The sequence below is a fragment of the Callospermophilus lateralis genome, chromosome 9 (genome assembly GCF_048772815.1).
Source record: "Callospermophilus lateralis isolate mCalLat2 chromosome 9, mCalLat2.hap1, whole genome shotgun sequence".
Classification (NCBI taxonomy): domain Eukaryota; kingdom Metazoa; phylum Chordata; class Mammalia; order Rodentia; family Sciuridae; genus Callospermophilus; species Callospermophilus lateralis.
The window spans coordinates 107,655,496-107,681,782 of NC_135313.1; the positions used below are offsets into that span (position 1 = coordinate 107,655,496).

Below are 26,287 nucleotides of genomic sequence, written 5' to 3' on the forward strand. Positions count from 1 at the left end.
CAGTCACACTGGCCAGCCCATGATGAACACCCCCAGGCAGTTACTGAGCACCCACCAGGACTTGGGTCCCAAGCCATAGTTCCTGGACATGGATATAAATAGATAAAGCCTTAGGCAAGCTCAAGTCTAGTAGGAGAAATACAGCTTTAAAAGATAAGGTAGAGCCTCATCTAATGGTTTTGTTGGTAATCATTTTACCATCTTCTTATTTTTGCCCACGTAGAAGACATATTCTTATAAGGTAGAAGATAACCTTTAAACATTATCTAGTCTATCTCCCTGACCCTAAGCAAGAAAATGATTTAATCTCTCTTGTCATTTTTTTAAAAAATGCATCTGTTCGCAATGTTTTCTAAGCTGTTTAACCACCCTTACTATTAGGACAGAGTTATATTACTTCCAACCTAAATCTCTCATGCTGAAATTCAGGCTCCCTTTTCTTCAACCATCGACTTTAGAGAAGATGATGGGTATTTAATAACTCTGCTAAATTAACCTGAATATCATCTCAGCTTCCTGTTTTCTGGCATCCATGAGTTTGATTTCTAACTAACTAGACAGTGTGCACAATTCTCCTTCATGTCTGTCCTAATCAAGGGAGTCTGAAAATTGCACAGAGTAGACACTCAGAAATATCTGCAAGGACAACAGGAATTTCCAAAAGGCTTTGCAAGCATTGAATGATAGAAGGGAAGACTAGAGGACAGGATTCTTCTTGTATATGCCAGCACATAATACCTCTCTTTTAAATTAGCCTTCCGTGTACATACAAGTATTTCGCTATTCTTTATGATCTAGATAAAACACAATCACTAACAGATTAGAGTTATTCCAATCAACTAGAAGGGAGCAAGAAAAATGGGGAGTTCCAACTCTTGCTGTGTTGAATCCTATTAACCCTCCCTTATATAAAAATGTTCTTACTATTTGAGGGAAGTTATGTTATAGCCTATGGATTTTTTAAATTAAGCATGGACCATGCTGTTAAACAGATTTTCATAACTTACTCATCTTGTATAACTAAAACTATATCCTTCCACCAACATCTCCCCATTTCTCCAGCCCCTACAAACTACCAATTATACTCTGGGCTTCTATGAGTTCAACTATTTCAGAGTATACATACAAGTGAGATCATACAGAATTTGTCTTACTATGTGTGATCATCAAGTGAGATCATTCAGAATTTGTCTAACTGTGTGTGGTTATCTCACTTAGTATGAGGTCCTCCAGGTTCATCCATGTTGTCACAAATGGAAGAATTTCCTTCTTTAATGATTGATAATATTTCATTTTATATATATATATATATATATATATATATATATATATATATATATATATATATATCACATTTCCCTTTATTCATTCCTTTCTCAATAGACATGTTGGTTACTTGCTTATCTTGGCTATTGTAAAGAAATGATCTGTGAGTTTTATCAACTCTATACTCATCCTCTTTTTCAATTCTTTCATATCTTGCCAAGGTCCACATCTGACTCTCACATTGATTTATTAAAAAAAAAAAGCCATTCCACCAAGCTCTTCATGGGATTGCATAAATGTCCACTACCATAGCAAAGACCTCAAATTACACAGATGTTAATCTAAACAATGGAAGTTCCCTGAGCATTGCAGGATAAAAGTGCTTCATAGAATTAAGATATAATTTTCTTGGCTGTAATATTTCTGAGTTTTATAATCATTTCTTTAAACTCAGATCAGTGATGTGTGCTATAGGACTTATCGAAACAAGATTCTTCAAGTACTTTGGAAATAATATATGCTACTGAAACTCATAATGTTATAAATTATCATCAGTAATAAATGAAGGAATCCACAACTCTCAATTACATCAGTAATGCTTTCTGCAAAGAAAGTTATAAGAATTTATCTCCCATGTGCTAGCAAGTGTAAACAGACCAACTAAAAGTGTCTGATAGTCTAGGCCCATGGATACAGGAAGTAGACAACTACTTGGTAATAAATTCATGATACAGATTTATTTTTATTTAGTTAAAGGCCTTTCTTAGGATTTAAAAAATCTATTTTTTTTTATTTTAGCATACCTTGTATAGTACTAAAAATATTCAAACTTTTTTTAAAGGTATTTTCAAATAAAGCATTCTCTTCAATACAAGTGGTTAAGCAGATTATATATTTACCAAAATTTGATTTCAATTAACCATTCTTAATAGGATCATATTTTCCTGAAAAAAGTAAAACCAAACAAATAAATGGATGAATTTTAAAAAAGTAAAACCAAGTATTAAAACACTTCCATCCCATACTAGTAGGGAAAGTTCCAAATTGAAGCTCATAAAAAGTAACAGTGACATAAACTAAATTGTTGCACCAAGTTACCACAAGAACATGCAGAAACACAGGCATTCAAGCAAATAAATTATTCTGATTTTGCTGTTAGCTGGCACAAATTATTCATTTCCTTGGACTTCATACAAAAAGTCTTCAGAGGAAAAGGAGAAATGTGATCAAAGAGCAAAGCACATTACTCATTGTCTGCCTGCCTTGCAATAACTAGGAATTCTGATCATTCCTCATCCCCCAACAGCCTTGCAGGATGTGTCCATGAGCCAGTCTATCACACACTTAAATTTTCTCATCCACTAACTTGTTGTATTTTGTAGGTTTCTGCCATAGTTCTCAGCAATGGTAGTATCCTGATTCTTGACTCATTAAAAAAAAATGCCTCCAGCTATTTGTTGCTAATAAAATAGTAGAGTTTTCAGATGACTTCCTTTAGAAAGTTGATATGGAATTATTTCTAAAATAATCAAAGTTGATAAATTATTTACACTCAGCGGGTCATAGATAAGTAGGAAGGACTCAGGTCTAAGGGTCTGACACTGTCCATGGTCCTGGATAAGGCAACAGACAAGAGGACAACAGAAGCAACATGTTGGTGTGGAAGGTTCAGACAGGGTTGGGGGTCTCATGGGGTCTCTCTTCCTACTTGCATATGGCAATTCAACACCATGAATTCACACAGCATTTCTTCTGTGTGCACTTGGGGAGAGAGAGGACATTCTGGTACTTCTTCCTCTTGTTACAAGGGAACAAGTCCTATCAGACCATGCCCGGCACTTAGGACCTCCTTTAACTTTAATTATCATCCTACAGAACCTTATAGTCACCTGAGAGATTAGAGTTCCAACATGTAAATCTGGGGGAGACACAATTTAATTCATAGCACACACTGAAAGAAAAGAAGAAGAACAAGGCCTGATCCTACCACTCTCTACTTTTATTTAACTCAGAATTATTGCTGTAGGCAAAGAGCTCTTTAAAAGATCACCACACAGAATCACCTGCCCATATACCTGTCCCAAGAAGCACCTCACTAAGGCTTGGCTATCTTGGCTAAAACCACACCTTGTCACTGCCACTGTATGTTTAACTGACCAACCAGGAAATACTTTGAATGTGGGGGGAGGTACTGGATATTTAACCCAGGGGCACTCTACCATTGATTTACATCAATTCCATGACTATTTTTTTATTTTTTATTTTGAGACAGGGCCCCACTAAGTAATCCAGTTTAACCTTAAAATGTGAGATCTTCTAGCCTCGGCCTGTCAAATCGCTAGGATTATGGGTTATGCATCTGGCTCAACCAGCAAATATTGGTTACCAAATGTGTCCCAGAGTGAAAGAAGATACAAAAGAAGTATAAGATTCACATAGTTCAGGGGAACAGAGCAGGTCCCCATAGATCAACCATTGAGCAAGATCAGCCCACTGACACTGTGGGCTAAATCTAGACAGTGTGGCCTAGAATCTTTATGTGTTATGTGAAATTTGCACAGATTGGAGAACACGCTACAAATAGCTTTACAAATGCACCTATGACCACCACCTCCCTCATATTCCTCTACCATAATTCTTAGTCAACTTTCCATTACTATAATAAAATACTTGAGATAACTGACTCATAAAGAGGAAAAGTTCATCTTGGCTCACAGTTTTAGAGGTTTTGTCCATGGTGGATTGGCCTCACTGCTTTTGAGCCTGTGGTAAGGCAGAGCATCATGGCAACTGGGAAGTGTATCATAGATCAAAGATCTACTTACCTCATGGTGGCTGATAAGTGAAAGACGAAATGGCTGGGATCCTATGATCCATCCCTTCAAGGGCACTCCCTGTGACCTACCTCTTAATGTTTCCACCACTTCCCAATAGCACCACTGGCTGGGGATTAAACTTTGAATGCATAGGCCTTTCACAGACACCCAAACCATAGCACCATGGAGATAAGTAAGGTCCCTATCACTGTGGCACAGCCCAAAGCAAATTTGGCCCTGCTATTTTTTGGTTCAAATTTCACTCAAGAGCCTCATTCATGTCAAGCTGGGATGAACATGTGGTCAATAGGATGCTTAAAGGAAAATCATAAAAGAACAACCATGGTGCAAAATGGTCTTCCACTAATAAGTGGAAGATCAAATGGCAGTCTAGCTTCAAGAAAAGAGGAACTTAGGAGAGTATGAGTTGTGGAACCCTGACAATAGATACTCAGATTGTAAGAGAATTAAAGGAATATATGAGAGGACACTGAAACCAGTCCAGCTGTGAGAGAGGCAAAAGTCCCCACAGGTGGAAAAGGGAGGATCAGGGAAGCACAACCTGTAAAAACAGCATGAAATTTTTGAAGTTCGAAAACATATGAGATATTAAATGAGAGTTCAAACCGGTCTTAGGATCTTAGCTCTCTGAGTATATTCACGCATCTTCAAGACAGGTATGATGCTGTTTGTTCTGCTGGTGAACTAAAGGTCCAAACATGTATGCCCACACCTATGCCGGGGCACAGAGTGTCTGCAAAAATGACTGGTGCATCATAAAATTCAGCATAAATATCTGGTGAAGGAGCCCATCCACGGTGTAATGAGTAGCTGTACTTCTGATGTTAGCTTTCAGTTGAAACTGTCAGCCACCCCACCCAAGAATGGCATCACCATCTGCAGCGAGACTCAGAAGTATTTTAATCCCTTCCATGCCTTTGTGTAGACAGATGAGTACCAGCCATTCGGTTTAATATAAAATTATTGTCAGGACTACACTATAATTTGCTTCCTACAAATGTCCAGATGCCACTAAATGGAGCCCAAGGTCACCATGTTGGAACAGACTGTCCTATAACTGATTGTCTTGTTTCTATTAGAGATGACCCAGGGCCAGATGTTTGCAGAGTCCACTGTGAACTTCCTGCAAATGGATGGATTAAAATTTGTCCCCGGATGATAAGCCAGAGGGCAACCCGAGCCCTTCTCCTGGCTGAATTCTGTTTCCAGCTGCTCTGTGGGATTGTACTTCCTGTTCTGGGAGATTTCCCATCAACTTGTCAGACCACTGTGTCTCTCGCTTCTCGTGGTAGCATTAATGTTGTACAGCGTCTCTACCTTGGGTACTGCTCAAACAAGAATTTTCTCTTCACTGAAGAATAATTTAGAGAATTAAATTTTTAACATTTTTTTTTTTCTTGAATGCGTTTTGAGCTGGCATCAATGTGACAAATGCATGGGCAGCCAAGTTCTCTGAAGTTGCTAAAAATATCTTGAGAGCAAATTATGTTTTTATAAAAAACTAAAGTTCAGTTTGTATTTCTACCTGCCCCAGTGTTAACATTTGCAAAACCCACATATCAAAAGCAATTAAAAATGTCAAATCTGGTGAACAGAATTAAGTGTTGTTTTTTTTAAAACCTATAGATTTTTAACCCAATAGCACTGTAGGTCTCTTGAACCCAGGCACAAAATGCCAAGATCTGAGCTCTAAGATGTAGTGAATTCTACTCTTGGCTTCCTCTAGCCGCTCCATCCCACCAGGGGAGGACTCCAAAGCATCAAGTGGATCAGCCCATACATATCTCTCTCTTTTGTGAGACTCTGGATACACTGAACCATAAACTTCCTCCAAAACAGCCCTGAGCCTGCTTGCAAATCCTGCCTAGGCTATGTGTTCAGCAAAGGTTCAAGGAGGTATCCAAAGAGTGGAAGCATATGGGGGTAAAAACAAGATACAGATGGGGAATCTGGGGTTTCTGTACATGTGTACTTTGGTGGTATGAGAAGATGCATCTGAGTTCAGGAAAGAAAGGGAACCAAACAAGAATTGGGCTATAGGCTAAGCTAAAAACTGGTTGCTGTGGGATCACCACAAGAGGCGTGTGAACCTTGAACTCAGTTTATCTACCAGGACATGAAGTTTTTTCTTTAAGCTAAGGGAGAACATGTTTTATGTGGCAATGTGCTGGCTTGATTTATGACACTTGCACATGAAGACATGTTGGAATGTGGGCCACCACTCACAAAATCTAGCCCTGGCTCCATAAACGTTAGGATGAAGCTGAATCAGAATAAATTTTAGCAAATGTAGACTTAGAAATAAGTGAAATTTTATTATGTTGTATTCATTTCTTTAGCAAAACTAAGATTATGACAAATAATCTACAAGAAAATAGCGAGTTCCTAAGACTTTAAAAAAAAAAATTCTCTTTTTTAAAAAAAAAAAATTCTCTTTTTTATATACTATTACAAACATCTAAAGAAAAGGAGAGGTTGTAGTATAAGAAATGCTCATATTTATCACTTAGGCTAAATATAACCTACTTGTGGCTAATCATGCATCAACATTACCCATGACCCTTACCTCAGGTTTAAAGCAAATCACAGAAACATACCATTTATGCCATATTTATGTGAGTATAAATATTTAAAATATAACCATATATTACCACACTTAAAAACTTAAATCACATAAAATGTTCAGTTAGTACACAAATGTTATAAACATGATACATATTCAACTTGTCTCAGATGTACTCTTTTTTAAAATTTTTTTGTATAGTCTATTCAAATCAGAATCCATATAAAGTTGACATCATGTCTCTTGAGATGCTTCTTCAAATATAGATTTTTCCCCAGCCCTTTTTACTTCCTTGCAACTAATTGGCAAAGAAAACAGATTGTTTGTCCTGAGAATTGCCCATCGTATGGATTCAGCAGAAATATTCTCACCATGTTTCCTATATATTGATCATTAGATCTACAGGCTCGATTAGATTCAGGTTCAGTTTTTGACAAGATGACTTAATAAATAGTACAGGCTATTTCCATCAAGAGAAACACAATGCAAAATGTTTCCTTATATTATTTTAGCAACCACTGATGATCATTGACTAGACACATTCTCTCATTTGGAGTCATAAACTATATCTTAATATATTCTGATTATATCACTTTTTTTTCATTTACTAGCTAAAATATCTGGTACAAAGAAACTTTTCCATCATCACCACTTTTTCATTGCTTTGACTAAAAGACCCAACAGCAACAATATAGTTGAGGAAAAGTTTATTTTGGCTCACATTTTCGAGGTTCCCTTTTTGGCCAGCTGACTCCATAGCTCTGGGCTTAAGATTAGGAAAACATCTTGGCAGAGGAAAGGAACTCGGATCATAGCAACCAGGAAACAGAGAGAGGGAGCTTCTCTAAGCAATGACCAAACATTAACCCCAAGGGATACCCGCAGTGAGCTATTTCCTCCAGACCCACCATACCTGCCTATAGTTACCACTCAGTTAATCAGTGAACTAACCCACTGATTAGGTTAAAAAGTCTCACATGCTAATCATTTCATCTCTGAACCTTCTTGCATTGTCTCAAACATGAGCTTTTGGAGGACACATCTCATTGCCGAAGCATAACAATGCTCTACTCATTGGTAATAAGATGGTCTTCAAGCATGAGCTAAAGTTTTTTTTTTCCCCCCCTGGGTGGTTCTGTATCACCATGAATGAAAATATTTAATATGCTATCACGTTCAGTACAGGTAGTATTCTTCAAGTATAAGGTGAGCCATTTTTAATGGTAGAAGGCTTTTCCAATTGGACCTCGAGTCCTTTGAACAATAGTCTCAGGTAATGATACTCAATACTCCCTCAAAAATACCACTACTAAAAACAATTACATTTTTCCTTCATCTTTTTGTCTCTTATCACACCCATTTGTGAATGTGCGAACATTTAATATTTTACATCACTTCAAATGATCTTTCTCTGTGTAGATTTGCCATCAACTAAATTTGCCATCAATTTTCAAAAATTAATTGTTAAGTTTCAGTTATATTAAACATGTGTATATTTCTAATAGTCAAATCCTCAAAGAATACTTATTCAGAAAAAGCTTCTATTTTCATCATCTTGCTTTTTTCTATTTATAGGTAACGATTATTTTAAGGTTTTTACTTTATCCTTCCAAAAATATCTCATTCCATATTTTTGTGTATGTATATACACACATCTACCCCATCACAAATCCCACTCCCTTCTTGGGTAAAATAGAGCACAATAAATATATACTTTTTCCAAGCTGATACTTTCTTGTTTTATGGAAAATTCTAAATTTTATTGTATATGAAAATAAGGAGAAAGTACTGATTAAAGTACTTTTAAAAAGGAAAAAAAAAAACTCAATATCTTTGCAGACCAGTGTTATATAGAGGATAAACTCCATAAATCACTATATTAACATCTAATATTCACTCCAAATCCAGCTGAAGATCAATATCTCTAATTGTTAAGAGTTCATTAATCAAGTAATTCTGGAAAAAGGCATAGTGATATTTGAATTTAATTAATTTGAAATTTCATGTTATAGAGTTGAAACTATGTTGAAAATAACTTCTTGTTTCTTAGGCAAAATGAGAGAATTCATCAATCACAAAGAACATATTTCAAGTAATAATAGATGCACTTACAGTTTTTCAAAGACACTGAAATAAAAACTCTACTATAATAGCATATATTTAAAACACTAATACTTGATCCCACAATAAAGACTACACTCAAGCAAACACAGAATTTTCAGGATAATGCATTAATTTTTGTAGTATACAATAGAATGTGAATATATCTGAAGGAACGGGCAGACCTGAGTTAAATCCTGATTTGACCAATTTAATGGGTTATGTGACCTTTCTCAAATTGTTTAATCTTATTTTTTATTGATAAAATACATGTTAGTATATCCTCAGAGTATTGTAAGCAATGATATCACATGTTTTCAACATGCAAAAAAGAAACTGGCACATGATTTAAACCCAACAAATATACAATAGGAGTTGATATACAGTAATGGTTAAGTCTCAGACTGAGTTCCAACACCAGCTATATACCTTCAAGTTATATGAAGGAGGACAAGTCCGTTGAACCATAAGGGTCTCAGCTTCCTCATCTGTAAATGAGAGATTCTAAGAACCTCTTTCATGATGGGTTATTAGCAGAATAAATTACATGTAATATTATTATAGTTCCCCCATGAGGAAGGGACATACATCCATTTCATGTCACCACTATATTCCTGTTACCTGGCACATAATAAAGTTTTCTTAAATGTTAATAAAAGTAAATTAGATAACAATTCAAATTTCCTGTGGTCTTATGCCTAAAGGTCACTATGGAAGACACAAGTTGCTGGCTTTTCACATCTAAGAGCTCTCTCCTCACACATTTAGACTGAGCCCTTCTCCTCCCCAGATTGTATTAAGTGGTAGGTGTTCTTACCATCAGTGTAACCTCTAAGGGCCTGGACTTTCCTGAACTGGGCTTCATGTTCATCCAGGATATAATTAGAGCAATACTACTTCACTACTCAATTCTTTACTCAAGAAAGTCTACAGAGAAAGTCTAGGTCTGCAGAACCTGAAGCCATTCAAATCTATTAGAAAGACCTGTAGGACATTTCCTGATAACATATCATGAGGCTTGGTGCTTGTTTATGAAAAAGCAATAGACTTGTAAGCATTATGTGTGTCATACATATTGGAAGTATACTAATATATTGCTGCTTCACTGGGGACTCTTTTGACCATAATGTGAATTGCAGAGGGAGTCAAAATCAGTTCTTAAAGTGTTTCTGACATCAATGGTGACTGCTGGGCCTCAGAAAATAGTTCAGGGTAAGACTGACTTGTTTGATTGAGATATTCATAAGACCAACACCACAAGTTGGCTGGGCATTCTTTCACATCCAGGATGCAACAGAATGATGCAGACCCTGTCCAGAAGTCTAAGGTTGCCCAGATACAGCCTCTGAAGGATTGAGCTCCATCAATACACACTGCATCCTCTCTCCTTAAGGACCCACTTTGTGCTGTGCTTACATTATGTCACACATATTGCTTCAGTTCTCTCTGCAGTCTTCCTCACCTGCACAGGCTTCAATACTCATCTCAAATGATCCCTCAGTGGCTCACAGAGTTTCTTAAATAAATTTTTAACTCCAAGTCTCATAGAACACATTTAATTATATCTAATAATAATTTTTATGTTTCTTCTTCTTTTTCTTTTCCTTTTTTTTTATAAAAAAATAAGATCCTTAGGAACAGGGGTCATAACTTATTTCTGTGTTCCTTACCTTGCTGAACAAAGAACCAAATCAACTTTGTCTTTTCTCCGATGGTCATACTTTGATTTCAGTGGTGTCTGCATAAAAATTTAATGCAGCAATATTTTCTAATGGAAACTTTATTTTAAACTGAATAAAGGAAAAATAAAAATACAAAAATTATTTAGCTTAACACAAGGGTACAGGTTAGCCAAATGCCATCCAGAGTGAGAGCTTATTAATTGGTAAATTTGACCAGCAAAGAAGTCCATCTGAAATAGTACTTCATTCTTTTATTTTACCATTAGCTAAGTACTTACTAAGTACTAGACTAAACGCATAAGCAGCTCTCATTATGCAAGGGAAAGAAACACAATATTCAGGTCCAGAATGCTAGCCAAAAAAGAAAGAAAACAGATAATTATGTGATTAAAGTAAGCATAGAAATTAAGTGAGAAAGCAGAGTATTGTAAAAGGCATTAGGGAGATAGATAGTGAATGTGGTGTATCTGTTGTTTATTTGTTGGCTGATACATACTGTCTGAACCAACAGGGAAAAGTAAAGTTGTCCAATCTTAACTAAATCCAATGGCTATGCAGTTCTTGAAATAAATGCAACAGTCTTGATGGTAGCCTAGGTGTTTAGAAACACTGAGTCAATTATCTGCACAGGTGGTTTGGTAATGCCATGTAAAGTTATACTAAAAAAGTAGAGACCATAACTGAGGCACTATAGACAAAAAATATTATATCATCTTATGAACTTTGACATGGGAAAATGTTGGTCCCCAAATTTTCCTGTTAATTGGATATAATTTCATTTATACCTTTGGCCTACATTTTGCTTGAGTATAATCTCAGTGGGTGAGAATAATCAAATTTAAAATATCAGCGACAGAGCATATAAATCTGCAATTCAAGGCTAAATTCTGTGCAGAAGACAAGTGCTTCATTTAAGATGCAATATCTATCATGGATTATAAAGTACAAAATGAGTGAATGAGGGTACAGGATTGTTTCACCAGAAGTCAGAACTCCTGAGTTCTAGGTCAGAATCCTTTTAGCCAGGTCCAAAAGTATGTGACTTCATTTTTAAGTCTGTATTCTGTTTTTACTAGATGTATGATACAATATGTTCTCCCTACCATGTATTAAGCTAGAGTAAGAATCAAATGAAATAATATAGAGGATGGTTTTAGAAACAATGACAAATAAATGATGTGTAAAGTACAGTCATCATTTCTGTAGCCAGGTTGATATCAATATTAATTAAATGCTTATTAGAAAATGTAACACCTTTAACTGGTTTTAGGAATTAAATATGTGAAAGAAATTCATATTTCTATCTTAAGAAAAAAGCATCCTGCCTCTTGCTACTATTATGCCTGACAGGTGAAAACCTTTGGTTGAGAGAAATGTGAAGATAATTTTGAAACACAATTTAGTGAAAACTACAAGACATTTCTTCTGTCAGAACACCATAGCTTCAGCATAGCTAATTCCCTACTTTGTTCTCAGTAAACATTCTTAAAAGCTGGAGGCTGTTGGTTAGTAACAGATGTAGACATTTATAAACAAAGACAATCTTAACTGAATTATTTTTCACAAGTTAAACAAAGGATCTTAAAGAATAGTTACAAGAGTTTTGTAGTCAGCACTGAGAGACGTGCTCTGTGGAAGTGCTTCTCATTGAATGCACTGTCTATAGACCAGCAAGGTCATCAGAACAATAATCTATACTCCTGGGACTGCTGCTTTTGCACTTGACCCATATGCAACCATAGAGCAATGTTATCAGAGGGTCATAAAACACTCTCTGAAAGTAAACTTCACCCTATGGGAAGTAAACTTTCAATGCACCAAATTCCATTTAGTGCCCTGCAGAAAAGAATTCTGCAAAAGAGTATTCTGAAATAGACAACTCATCTTTTATAGGTGAGCACTCTCTCATAGAAGCCCAGGAATGGGAAATCAGGTCTTCATCCTCCCAGGCCATCATGGTTTATAACTCTAAGAATGATGACTATTATCAAAGTTTTAAAGATCCCCAGAAATGGCCTTTCTACAATCTCCCTTGGAAGCAAATTTCTATCATAAACACACTATTCATAAAATCCTTCCTTGTGCTTTCTACTCCAGGAAAGACACTCATTCCTGCATTCATTCATTCATTCATTCATTCATTCATTCATTCTGCAACCAACAAATATTTACTGAATGCCTACCATGGCAAAGGTCTTTGACAGCAATGTCAGAGAGGTACTGGAGAGGGAGAGAGATGTTCTTTACTGCTTGGATAGAAACAACCTTTAACTATTTAAGTACTCATTAGGAGCAATGTATGAAAATACCTGAAAATTTGCAGAAAACATAAGGTCATAGAAACACACTGAACAGTTAAAAGAATAAAATTTAGACTTCAGGAATGCTACAAGTCAAATGATCTTTGTTCTTCAACAGGTAAATTCCAAAGAAAAGGAGAGTAACTTATAGGCTCAAAGAAACTTAAAAGATACATTCATCTTCTAAAACAAATAGGCAAGTTTAAATCAAAGTATCTGAGGATACACGTATATTATGAATCTACTAAAGAAACAGGGAGGTTATTGTTTTAAAGTTATTTATTGGGTGAATGATAAGATTGGGAAGGCTCACCTGGAGGGATCTTGGGAGGTTGACAGTTTTCTTTCTTGACCTAGTGTTGGTTACAAGGGTATTCACCTAAGAATGATTCATTAAACTAAGAAGTTTTTGAGTAGTTTTGTATATGTATGTTTTTTTCAAGAAATATCTATTAATGTGCAACAAATAGAGATTTGCTGATGGGAAAGCAACATGGCACAGCTATTTTGGAAGACTATTTGGCAGTTTCTTATAAAGTGAAGCTAATGCTTACTATACAGCTCAATAATTCCATTCTAGCTATTTGCCCAAGAGACAAGGCAACACCCTATAAGATCCAGGTGTAAATATTTATACCAACTTTAATAATACTCTCTCCAAACTGTAGGAAACCCAACTTCTCATCTACCATTGAATGGATAAACAAACAGTATTATCTGTATAAGGAATATATTACTCAGCAATAAGGATGAATGAATCATTGATGTGTGGAACATCATGTAGGCTTCTCAAAAGAATCACATTAAGTGAAAGAACAAGTCTTTCTGGAAAAGACAAATCTATAGTCAGAGAATTCAGATTAGTCCTTGCCAGGGGATTGGGATATAGGTAGGGAACTTATCAGGAACATGGAGATAGTCCAGTGTTTTGATTATGGTGGTAGTTACATGAGAGTATATGCTTTTCAAAACTTACCGAATTGTACACTGTAAAAAACCGATCTTTCTATAAACCTGACCAAGAAAATAAGCTTTTATTATCGAGCAGGAATAAACTTAGTTTCCAGTTGTAAAAGAGAAAAATATTCTTCCATATCCCAGACTTCCTCTCTTAAAAATGTATTGGGGTGGACATAGACACATTAGTCCCTGAAAATGTATGTACTAAAGAGACCACATCACTGGTGTTTTTATGATGTCTTTATTCAAAGAAATTATTTAGAAGTGAAAACAATTATGATTATTACTAAGTTCTCTCTGTTGAGGGTTTTTCCCCCAAAACCTGTTCAAATAAATCCTAAAAGAGACAACATCAGAGCCAAGAGCGATAACAATCATGTTCACTGTAGAACATCTTAACTTCCTTTGCCAATAAAGTTCCTTAGAATTTAATTTTGGCTGTCCTCAAAAGAAATTTTTCATCTGGTCTTGGCAGTTTTCTAATCTTGACTTCTCCACAGTCAAGTAACCAAAACAGACATGGTCCATCAGCCCTACAGCGTGACACTGTGATGACAGCTAGCCTACTCCAACACTCACATGAAAGCCCGTTGTCAGAAACTTCCGAGACCTGGCTATCACTGTGTAATTATTATTTCACCCAATAAACAAAAGCATTTCATTTTCTAAGGTGCTGTCTTCAAAAGAGCATTAAAAGCATTATAAAACTATAATGCAATCCAATTTCCTCGTTTTACAAATGAACAAATTGAGACCCAGAAGGGTCAAATTACTTAACCAGAGTTATTAAGCTACATACAAGTGGGAGTAAAATGAGGCCCTACACAAGCCACTGAACAGAACACAGCCCCTTGAAATGAAATGGAAACTCCAATATGTATCAATATCGTGTGTCTTATCAGGAATGAATAATAGTTGATACAACTTCTATGTTGTGTGCTCAACAACAAGTAGCTCTTAACAGGAATTTAAGAAGAAATGTGTGACTATGTCAACACTTTTAAGGCATAAACAGAAACACAAAGGAATAAAGGAATGTTCCATATTCAGTAAGTCAGTAGTTACCCAGGGAGCTGAAAATAGCTTTTTTTTTCTAGTTCTGCACATAGTTGGTTTCACCCCTCCCCCGTTTGCTCAAGTGAGAGCTTACATGCTAGATCACTGAGATATACACTGCTGACATCAAAACATGATCTGTGTCATGCTAAACAGGCATCTTTAAATATGCATTTAAAATATTTTTTTTCATCTGTTGTAATTTGAAGGAACTCCATCCTTGGACCAACACTGCTTTGCCATTTTGAACCTGGTAGGTTTACACAGAGTGGCAGATGAGAGGGCCCCCGTTTTTATGAAAAGCCTCAGCCAGAAATATTGCTGATGGTGTGGAAATAGCAACTCCAAATCAATAGAAAATTGCCCTCTATATTCATCAGGAGGAACAAGGCACTCAGGAGAGCCAGCCACAGATATGAGTTAAAGTTGATGAACGGTCTGAGATGGGAAAAAATGTAGAAGAGGAACAGAAGAGCTGTTGATTGTCCAAAGGTCAATTGACAGCTTTTTTCATCTTGTTGTATTTCACTCCTTCTAAAGATGCAGAGAAAATGTTCTTTTAATGTGCCAGACAGATATAGAGGCAGAATGGAGTACGTGGGTAGCACATTTAAGGGCATATTATCCTCTTTCACACTCACTTCTATGCCAGGTGCCTACAGCTTCAGAATGGGCAGCAGAATATGAACCCTAGGATTTCATAAAGTCTCTGAGAGCCCATAATGTGAACAGCAACCAGCAAACAAGTCAAGTGGTGAAACCATTCCCGTTTATGGCTCCTTGAAGTTCAGCAGGCAGCAGACTGCACTTAAGCATAGCAATCAACTATGACAGGAGAATCCCTATTACAGTAGGCAAAGAGACAGCTCCAAGGCAGCAGATCACAGCACCAGGGGGAAGGGCAGAATAGGGGCAGAGAAATCCTGGGGAAAGCCTGGAATGGACTTGGTTGATTTTTAACTATTCTGGATAATTAAGAATGACAAAACCTAATTGCTCCCATTGCTTAGATGTACAATGCCTGGTGTATAAACGGCTCTAAAGACACCACCACCTGCCTCAGGTACCCTTTATTAAAAGGGCCCTGTAGACAGTGGGGAGGGCTTAATTTGAAAGTATCTATTATTTTTTTTCTTCTCTGCATTTACATTTAGGAATATAAAGAGTTCCTGAAACTTCGAATGTGATACAGTTTGCTAACCAAAGAGGGTTTCTCAAGTGTGGCAGCCAGGTGGCGTATCTGCCAGAACAATTCTAATTTAAAGCTTCAAATGTGTCAGTCATTAATTTCATCTGACTATTCATGTATCAGCATAATCCATTAACAAGTCTGAAATCTGGCTGTCCTGAGACTGGACAAAATTTTTCTCACTTACAGTTATGTTATAATATGGTGTTGTACATATGATTATGTATATGGTTTATATAAAATCAGTACTTGTAGAAATGCTTAGGTCTTCACAAGCCTATTTTTTTTAAATAGCTATTATTACAAGTCAACAAATCCCACCCAACTTGGAGGTGATGTTCCTGAACATGCTCCTCCCAATGAATCTAGCTGTTGTGCAAACAGTTCATTAACTCCAATGGAATAAAGAGGCTTGGGCTAAACTATTCTTTCTTGACGCAGACCAGAAGGCAGTGACATAGCTTCAGTCTACACCACTAAGCTGGCAGGCAACACAAGCACAATTCCAACAAGCATTCAGGGTGGGAAGAGAGTTATGGAATTACAGATGATTACAAAACGAATCCCTCATAAAATATGCCCAGCCATGTATTCCTCCAGACAGTGGTTAAGCAATCACGATCACATCTGGAAAGCATCTTTAATTTATATCACCAAATAACAACAGCAGCAAGAGAAGGCCCTAATGACACCACCACCTGCCTCAGATACCCCCTTATTAAAAGGGTTCTGTCAACCGTGGGGAGGGCTTAATTTGAAAGTATCTATTTTTTTTTCCTTCTCTGCATTTACATTAAGGAATATAAATGGTCAAAAGAAGTTTGTTATATTTGTCTGCAACCCTCTCCATGCAGGGAATTTCTGACTTAGGAGTTTAGAGCTGATTATGTGGTTTCTGATTGCATATTCTTTTTCTTTTCATTGTCCAAAGTTTGGACCATTGCTGTTCATCATACCCTAATCAGAGGTCAAGAGGGAGGAAGGCATCATGGATGGAAGTTTGATGGTGATATAAAGGGAACCGCTCACTCAAACACCTTTAGTATTTTTATCCTAAGTGATCCTATTACTCATTAATACAGATAATCACAAATGTTCAGGTTTGCTGTGTGTCTTCAAGCCATCAGGCCTAGCACACAGCTGAAATTTCATAAACCAGAACCTAGACTGGCTTTCTTCAATCACTCATCCTGGCATCTGAAGAACACCATCTCCCACATGCTCCTAACTGTTCAGTATCTAACTTTTTATTCAGTTCCTTCTCCATTGCCTCATATTATCTCTGAAGCTGAAATTGGAAGCCCTTAAGTGCTATATTAAAGGCTCCCCTATTTATTATGCTATCAAATATACCAAGAAACCCTTCGTACAACCAAACTCAGGCATCTGTATCTTATTGCTCTATAGAAAAAGAAAAATAGAAAGTACATACAGTGGTTGACTTAAGAGAACTGGGCAATAGAAAAGTTCTTATTTCAAGTGATCCTTCAGACATAAACCCAATATTCTTACTTCATGTATTACAAAATTCATAAACTGTTTAACTTTTCAGACTTAAGTGACATAGTGGAAGTAGTAGCATTCTTAAGAATTATCCTAATTTTCATCATCTTGAACCAATGTCTATTGTATCCATCAATGTCTCCTATGAAGAGCCCTATCTGATACATTCTATTATGAACTTATTTCCATAGATAGTGTTCCTCTATTTAGGAAACAGTAGCCTTTGACCATGATATAACAATTACATACCTCCTGTGTTTTCCTTTGCAACATGTTAGCCATTCATTCTCAGAAAACTTGTTGGGCTATGTGACTATGCCTACTTGACATTCTCCTTTTGTGATCTTTATTTTCTGTTCTTATTTTTCCAGCCTTCCTGTAAATCTACCTTTTATTGTAAGCCATGCCACATTCTTTGGGATAGGAGATTATGAACAATCTTAAAAGGAAACCTCAGCTCATGAACAAATTATGTCTGCATCCCAAATAATAACCCCATACCAAATGAACTGATCAACCCAGAGTAAAAGTGATAAAATTATGAATATAAGATTTTTAATTCAATGTAATAGTTTGGATTATATAAATTATATGAACATTTAAATGCTAAACATGTCGGAGGGCATATTCTGTAATACTGAAAATTTTATAAAGACTTAAATTAACAGGATTATTTAAATAACCATTAGTAGAAATATCTTAGAAACCAAAATTTAAACTATGAAAGGCTATCAGATGTGGTTCATTAGATCTCCCCAAATTATAGTGTAATTATCGTATCTCTTATTTATGCTTATCCCCCTCCATCTTTCACTGATCTATATTAGTTGTATAGCTGTAATTGGACTTGAACTTTTCAGTTTCAATGAAGGTTTACATAAGGAAACTGATTATACTGGGAAAAAAATCCTCACAAAAGCAGTATGTAGAATCAACCACTATTTATCATACATATAATTATCTTTTCTTTCAGCTTAGGATACAATCTTGCTCTTCTATCATTCAAATCTGTACAGGATTGTCATTTGATGTACAGCAGATGACCCGGCATCACATGAAAATAATTCACTGTGCCATGTGTCTCACATCATGGAAATCAATAGCTTGAATATAGAGACATCTCAATTAGATACTGAAAAAAAAAAGCAAGATCTGCCTCCTCCTTTCCTGTATCATTAAAATGGCAAGTATCTAAAAAATGATACTTCTTTTAAAGTTGGTTTGGGGGGAGTCTATTATTTCCAGTTGGGACAATGATGAGCATTCCCATCAAATGGAAGAAAAACTGAGGATATAAAGTAGTGTCAGTAACAGCCTGAGAGCGATGGAGTGTAGATTTGTTACAGTATCGATTGGTGCATTTCTACAGCACCTGTGTACCATCATGATCTTGCATAGCTTATCAGGGCGTTCACTTATGATCCTGAACACAGAGAAGTCATCCACTCTTCCTGCTTTGTTCCTTAAGAAGCCCCTAAACCATAGTCACAGCAATCACCTATCAGACACAGTGAGGTAAATAACCTGAAGGCTGAAATTTGATCTCTCTGCAACATGTGAAAAACTTAAACTACCAGTATATAACTTCATAATGAGTAATCTATAGCATCAAACACTGATCTATAATCATACAAATCCCAGTGACAAGTTAAAGGCAAGATCCCTAACAGTTCACCGGCAAAGCCTTGTAAAGCAGCTGCCCAAACATGATACTTCTTGGGATAAGTTCATGTTGGAGAAGTGAAACAAATTATTTCCCTTGTTTTATAAATGGTGAAAAATAGAAATGAAAGCATATTGTCCCTCACAGGGGCCCTGTATCTGGTCTAAGGAATATAAATGTACAAGTTTTATTTTTTTTTCCCCATGTAACTGAATAGATTTTAACATAATGGATTGAACTGTCATCTGGCCCCATATTAACTATAAATGCAGTTGAAAGATTCTAACTATGCCAGAATCAAATCTAAAAACAGTTCCTTTTTCAGATTCCTCCCTTCAAATTTTAGTTATATCTTTTTTTTTTTTTTTTTAAGTTTTGATTCCAGGACTTTAAACCAGATGCGCTCAACCACTGAGCCACATTCCTAGCCCTTTTTTATATTTTATTTAGAGACAGGGTCTCACAGAGCTGCTTAGGGCCTCACTATGTGGCTGAGGCTGGATCTGAACTTTCGATCCTTGTGTGCCATCGCTCTCAGCTAGTTACATCTTTTTAAAAGAAAGGAATATATTGTTTTCAAAAAAAAAAAAAAAGGAATGCATTGTTTTATTTTGCTTTGTTTTCTTTAGCATATATAAATAAGGTTTTTTTTCTTTTTAAAACTTTTTGTTTTAATTTTAGATGGATATAATATCTTTACTTTCTTTTATTTATTTTTATGTGGTGCTGAGGACTGAACCCAGTGCCTCACACATACTAGGAAAGCGCTCCACCACTGAGCTATAACAGCCCTAAATGAGTTTTTTCCTGAATGATTAGATCCACACTCACCTACTAGGGCTGGGATGACAAGCACAATCTCATTTCTCTGACTGATCTGACACTGGACATGGTCATAGGTCCCAAAGACAACGCATACTCACAAAAGACCTTTTGAGAAGCCACTGGGGCAAAAAGCAGGTGACCAGTGTCAATATAGCCGAGACTACTTCAAGGGTAAGTGAAAAGTTTCAGAAAATTGGCCCAGATGTCATAGGATGGCTTAGTCAAAATAGAAAATCTAAATTGTTAGAAAAGCAGCTTGAGCAATGAAAACCTAACCCAAGGGTGCACGAAGGGACACCTCTCAGTCAAGAACAGTACCTGGAGAACTGCCGCTGCAGACCGCGCATCTGAACTCTGTTGCGCTCTGACTCAAGGGTCACCTCCATCAACCGCTTCTCACTTTGAAGACGCAAGTGTCTCTCCTCTTCCAGTTCATGTATCAGCTTCTCATGCTGTGAAAGACACAGGGAAGAACTTTCAAAAATGAATTTAGGACAAAAAAAAAAATAACTAGTAATAGCTGTTGGTCCCTAAATGCTAGCGTGAGTGTCATGTGTGTTAATTTCATCCCAGTGACAACCCCATGAAATAGATTCTGTTATTTATCTATTGTTATAAACGAGGGAACCAAGGATCAGTGATATGTAAATGATGTATCCAACTTCACAGAGACCAAAAGGTAACAGATTTTGAGTAGTGGATGATTTGATTCCAAAATTTTATGATTTCCCCTAAACCAAGTTGCTTTCTATGAAGAATGATGACTCCAAAATATTATCAAAAGCAAAGTAATTCAGATAGTAATTAATAGGAGCATTATACCTATTCAAAATTATTTCATGTTCTCAATCTTTGCCATATTTTTTATATTACTGTTTTCATAAAAGGACAAAAACCTTGAAGTTTACAAGATAATGAATGAGTTTTAATTTTGCCATATGAGGTTTTCAGAGATAAAAATAAGCCGAATCACCCACTGTTTTTATAATTCTAGATAAGTAGATCATTTTACCAATGGGAGACTATGGATCAAAAGACAGACTGACTCAGAGTAGTTGGTTCTGCAAGGGCTTAGATCCTCCTTTTAAAACTGATTTAGCTATTCTCTTTTTGTTTTGTTTGGATTCTGTTATTCTTGTTGCCATTTTTAAGCATGCCGTACTTATTGCTGCTACTAAATTGAGCACTTTCTATACAAATATGTAATTCTATGATAAAAACCAAAGATGCATAGTTTTATTATGAGGAACATAAATTACTAACAGGAAAGAAGAGAAGCAGAGACTTCTATGTTGCCATTAATCAAATTCTATTACTCTGTCTCATGGATTACTCAGGGTTAAATACGATCCATCACATGGGGCGTACTCATAGGAAGTGACACAAAAGATGAATTTTCTTTAGTTCTAACTTATGAGGGGGAATTTGTCCTGAAGAAAAAGCAGAGTCTCATCTAGAAATAAATCATTATCCTCTAAAAATGCCTACACATCCCCCTTCCTCTGCACCTTTGACCATGTCCTCGCTTCTGCTTCAAATACTCTCTAAGGTCTCCATTGGAAGCCAAGGGCCTCTCTAAGGCTCAGCTATAGCCACACCTTCTGGAATTCTTCCTCACTAGACCATCACTCTCTCCCTTCCTTGGATTCCAATAGCGCCTACTATACTTAACACCCTTAACGTTATTCTGTTGTTATTTTCCATATACATTTGTCATAATTTTCCAGCTGGATAAACATCTGTTGAAGATGATGACTAGGTCGTAAGCGCAAATGCACTTCATACTTTTAGCACATGACCTAATAGTATTATTGGAAACATTCACTCATCAATTGTGAAGCAATCATTTTTGTTAAGTCCTTAATCAATTTTTAACTCCCAAATCAGTTACTTTTATCAACATCGAAAAAAAAAATCAAAATTTTATACTGACACTTTAGAATGTGATATTCTGAAAGCTTTGAAAAAGGAAAAAAATGTTGGTCTTAGAAAAGAACTAGGCTAACTTGGTACAAATGGCTAAAATGGTGAATTTTACATTATATACATTTTTTACCAATAAAAATACTCAGTTACTACACACAATCAACATTCTTTTCTTTGTGGACTCACTTGAGTCAGATCTGCTGTTATACTTCTCTTAAGAGTACAAATTTGTTCCAGTGCAATTGATAAATCAGGGAACAACTTGAGCATGACACAAATCTCACATTTGCTTCTGTTCAACTTCATTCATGAGAAAAATATTGTACCCTGCTGACCCAAGTTGCATAGAAATACACAAAATACACACGTTTCAAACAGACCTCAGTCCACTGTGCACATCATGAGCCACAATCATTCTGTGCTCACTTTATGATAACTTAGCAGCTGCATGGCTTTTGACGCCCACACCCACAAGTCAACTGTAGGTCTTTTTCAAGGTGAAATGTCAAATTCATTGCAGTATTTATGCATTTCTTAACCATTTAACACATGGAAAACTCCACTACCATTTTTATTAGGTTCTTTTTTTTTTTAAGGTGTCACTGACAAAATTTTTAGTATTGCATTCCTAGTCACATTCCCCGCCTTATGGTTTCTATTGTGTGGTTTTGCAGAGCGCAGTGATTTTTAGAAATATATATGTCATGTTATAGCTGGGCAGACTGTACATCATGATAGAGAAAAAAAAAATTAGAATCAAGAGCAGAATTCCAAAGCACTTTCCCTATCCAAGGACAAGCAAAGAGTTGAATGAAGCACAAAGAATCAAACATATAAACCAAAGGATATCTTAAGTCCAAGTCTTTGTTCTGCAAATCATACCTTAAGTCCAAGTCTTTGTTTATAAATCATAGCCCTCACACAGCAACAGAGCTTGCATTAACTCATGCTAATTAAGCTATTCTCTAATTAAACCTCAAAGGGAGGAGATTCTAGCTTCTAACTCACTTAATTTTATTTTTTTTTTAAACTGTTCTACTAATGTTTTAACAATTGCCTAAATCATTCAAGTATCAGAAGTCATTTCTATATGCACATTCCCAGGAAGGAGAAAATTCTGATAATTCCCTCATTTAATAAAGGGGAAAAGAACTATGTACCACCAAATGGATTCATTCATTCTCTTAGAACTTACGTGTTCCCTGAGCTGCTACTATGTGCCAAACACTTGACCAGCTCTGGAGGGTAGCAATGAACCAAAGAGGCGTGATTCTGAATCCAAAAGACTAACAGAGCAGTGGCAGGTGCCAAAGAAACTACTGCAAAGGGAAACATGTCATTTTCAACTGATGAGTAATTAAAGGTTTGTTGAAGCAAGAGAAACTGTTGTGGTGTGGTGGATTAGAGGAAGGTTTCTTTGAGTGAGTAGCATTAACACCAAAACCTCTGTGATCACTCAGTGCTGCTGGGTGAAGGTAAAGGATCAGCATGCCAGGCAGAGTGGGCAGCAAGGGCAGAGTCCTTTGCCACACATGCCAAGAACAAAGAGAAGCCCCATGTAGCTAAAGCCTGGTGAGCAAGGAACAGCCACAGCATGTGATAAAGGTGGAAACAGCAGAGGCTGGACACTGGTGGACCACCACCATCCTATGAAGGATTTGGGACTATCTCCTGAAAAAAAAAAAAAATGGTCACTTGGTACCAAGGCTTAAGTACGTGAGTGATAGGATCTGATTAAGATTTTTGCAAACTTCATTGTGACTACTGTGTGAAAAAAGAACAGAATCTAGCCGCTAACTACAGAATGAGGAAATATTTAAATAGAAACTGGTGAACTCTACCAGCTTCTAAAACAAAGTGGTTTTAGACAGGCCATGTAACACTTTTCTCTTTTAAGCCAATTCCTTTCTACACATTGAGAAGAGTGAAATGGCCCAAGCTGCATTCATAGTGATACTGTGAGGAAATAGCAAAATAATATGTATTTTAAAAGCTTGAAAGTCCTAAAATAAATTAATATGGTTGTTTCCTATTAATGTAAAATTAGTATTTTGATTTTAATTAATAGAATTAGCTTCCTATATTTCATACTAAATGAATAATTATGATATATTTTAACCCTTATATGAATGCAATAGTTTGGGAATCAATACTTTTAATTATACTTTAAAACAGATAAAGAACATTTGTCTGGCTCACCCTTGGCAGAGAATTCATGACTGTGTTTCAAAACGTGGTAGATCAGAAATAAAAATGCACTGCACCCTTATATTGAATTGTCTATAATAAAAATTTTAAGATTAAAAATTGAAAGTTTAGTGCAAAATAAAATTTGCACAAAAAATAAATGTAATGATATAGTTTATATTGTCTAACATAGTTCAGCTAATTTTGATAAATTCTCTAGGAATTTTAGTCTTTAATGATCATTACATGTTAGAGAAATATTCTAGTGATACATCTTTTAAAAAATTAAAAATGTGTTTCAATTCATATCATACTTTAAAATGTCTTTCCTACAATATTAATGTAAATTTTAATATGAGAATAAAGAAGCTAATTATTATGGATCCCATCTACAATGTATACAACTCTTTATTTGACCTTTCTTAAAAGAAATTGTTTTAACCCCATTATGAAGTATAATTTCAAACAGATGGTCTGATGTATGGTGTGCCAAACCCTCAGGGAGAAATTAAAATATGAACACTTGATTTCAAATATAAAAAGTCAATCTGTACCTCTATCCTAAGTCTAATTATATTTGGTGACTCTCATTACATCAGTGGGTGGTAATATTGGCAAAGTTAAAAAAAAAAAAAAAAAAAAAAGATTGAAAGGCAGGAATTTTCTTTACTTGGTGTGCAAATTCTAGCTCCACCATCCATGGCTACCTTGTTAAGTAAAATTTCCACCATTACAGGACAGGCCCCACCCACATCTGCCCAAGGCACACCTCTGTGACTCCTGCTTAATGAATACAAGGAAGCAATAGTTTTCTCCGTGTGTGTTCTGCAGTGACCTGATGCTTGAGAGATGTGTGATGACATACAGAATAGTCTTCACAGTTTCTTTTATTAAAAAATTCTTGAAATGTGTTCAAGTTGCAAAACTCCTAATCATAATACTTGTGATGACTAATACTGTAGATCAAAGAATCATAGGAGAAACAGTAATAACCCTGGGTAGGCCGATCCAAGGTGGCGGGCCAGAGGGAGGCAGCATTCTGTGCCGCTCCATGACTTGGGACTCAACAAGTGAGAATACTGCTTCTCTGTGAGGGGTATTCCTGCTTCCGCACAGGAATCACAGCCACCGTGACCATGCAGGGTTCCAGGACTCAGCATCAGAGTAGGTCTCCCAACTATTCGCCCATGCAGGACTACCTGATGCCTGAGAGGGACCACCAGCATCAGCCCTCCCACAGAACATTCGGCCACCCATCTGAGCAGAAATCCTGGATGCAGCTCCCACACAGGACACCTGGCGGCTACCCATACATAGGATCCCCAGCCGCCACTCCTGTGTGGACCCCCGTCAACCAACCTAGGGCACCCCCATCACCTCCATATTGGGACTCTGCAGCAAAGGAGATAGTCCGCCTACACCCGGGAACTACACACAGGCTCTCTAGACAGCCACAGCCACATGATGCATGCCACAGACCCAGTCTCTGAACTCATCGTCCAACACCATCGCCCGGCTCCCCCCACCCAACCCAACAGCTCATCGCTGAAAGCAAACACCTCCATCTTGGATCACCTTCATCACCATCTTTAGTAAGGGCAACTCCCAGTTTGGAACTCTGGCTGGACAGATTCCCAGTTTCTAACTGCACCCTCTCTCCAGCAGCTGCTAACTTGGCACAATGCCCGCCCAACAACAACAACAACAACAAAAAACAGCTGTCAGCAGGGCAGGTGCGGAGGGCACCCAAAGTGCCACACATAAGGGCCCCAGAGAGAAAGGTCCCTTATTAGGAAGCAGTAAAGGAAAGGGTGAGAATTATATAGATTAGAGACCAACAGAGACCAGGAACTGGGAGGTCTTCAGGTGAGATAAGGAGATAAGACCAGGCAATCACATCACAGGAGCAGGCCCCAAAAGAGATCCCTGAGGTGCAGTCTCCCTTCAGGGACTGACTGGTGCCAGACCCCATTTCCAGGTGCTCTCTATCCAGGAAAAACCCTCCCTCCCTGGTTACCTTCACCATCCTGTGGGCAGAGATACCAGCTAACAACAAACGACCCCACCAATTAGATAAAAAAAAAAAAAGGAAGCAGAAAAGATATTGATCTCCAACCAAAACAACCCTTGTTTCTTCTTTTGAGATTTTTTTTGTTTCTTCTCCCTCTTTGTTCTCCAGCCTTCACATCCCCAAAATATGTGAAACCAAGTACTTTCCATGAATTAGGAT

The 26,287-nt window shown here is 36.8% G+C and overlaps 1 protein-coding gene across 1 annotated transcript in view; it reads right to left on the minus strand.

Annotated features, from left to right (window-relative positions):
- Nckap5 (NCK associated protein 5) overlaps positions 1-26,287 on the minus strand; it is a 795,495-nt gene that overhangs the window by 414,440 nt on the left and 354,768 nt on the right. The window contains exon 4 of the mRNA XM_077110321.1: positions 20,263-20,396. Coding sequence (XP_076966436.1) covers positions 20,263-20,396 — 134 coding nt within the window. The remainder of the gene's footprint in view (positions 1-20,262; positions 20,397-26,287) is intronic.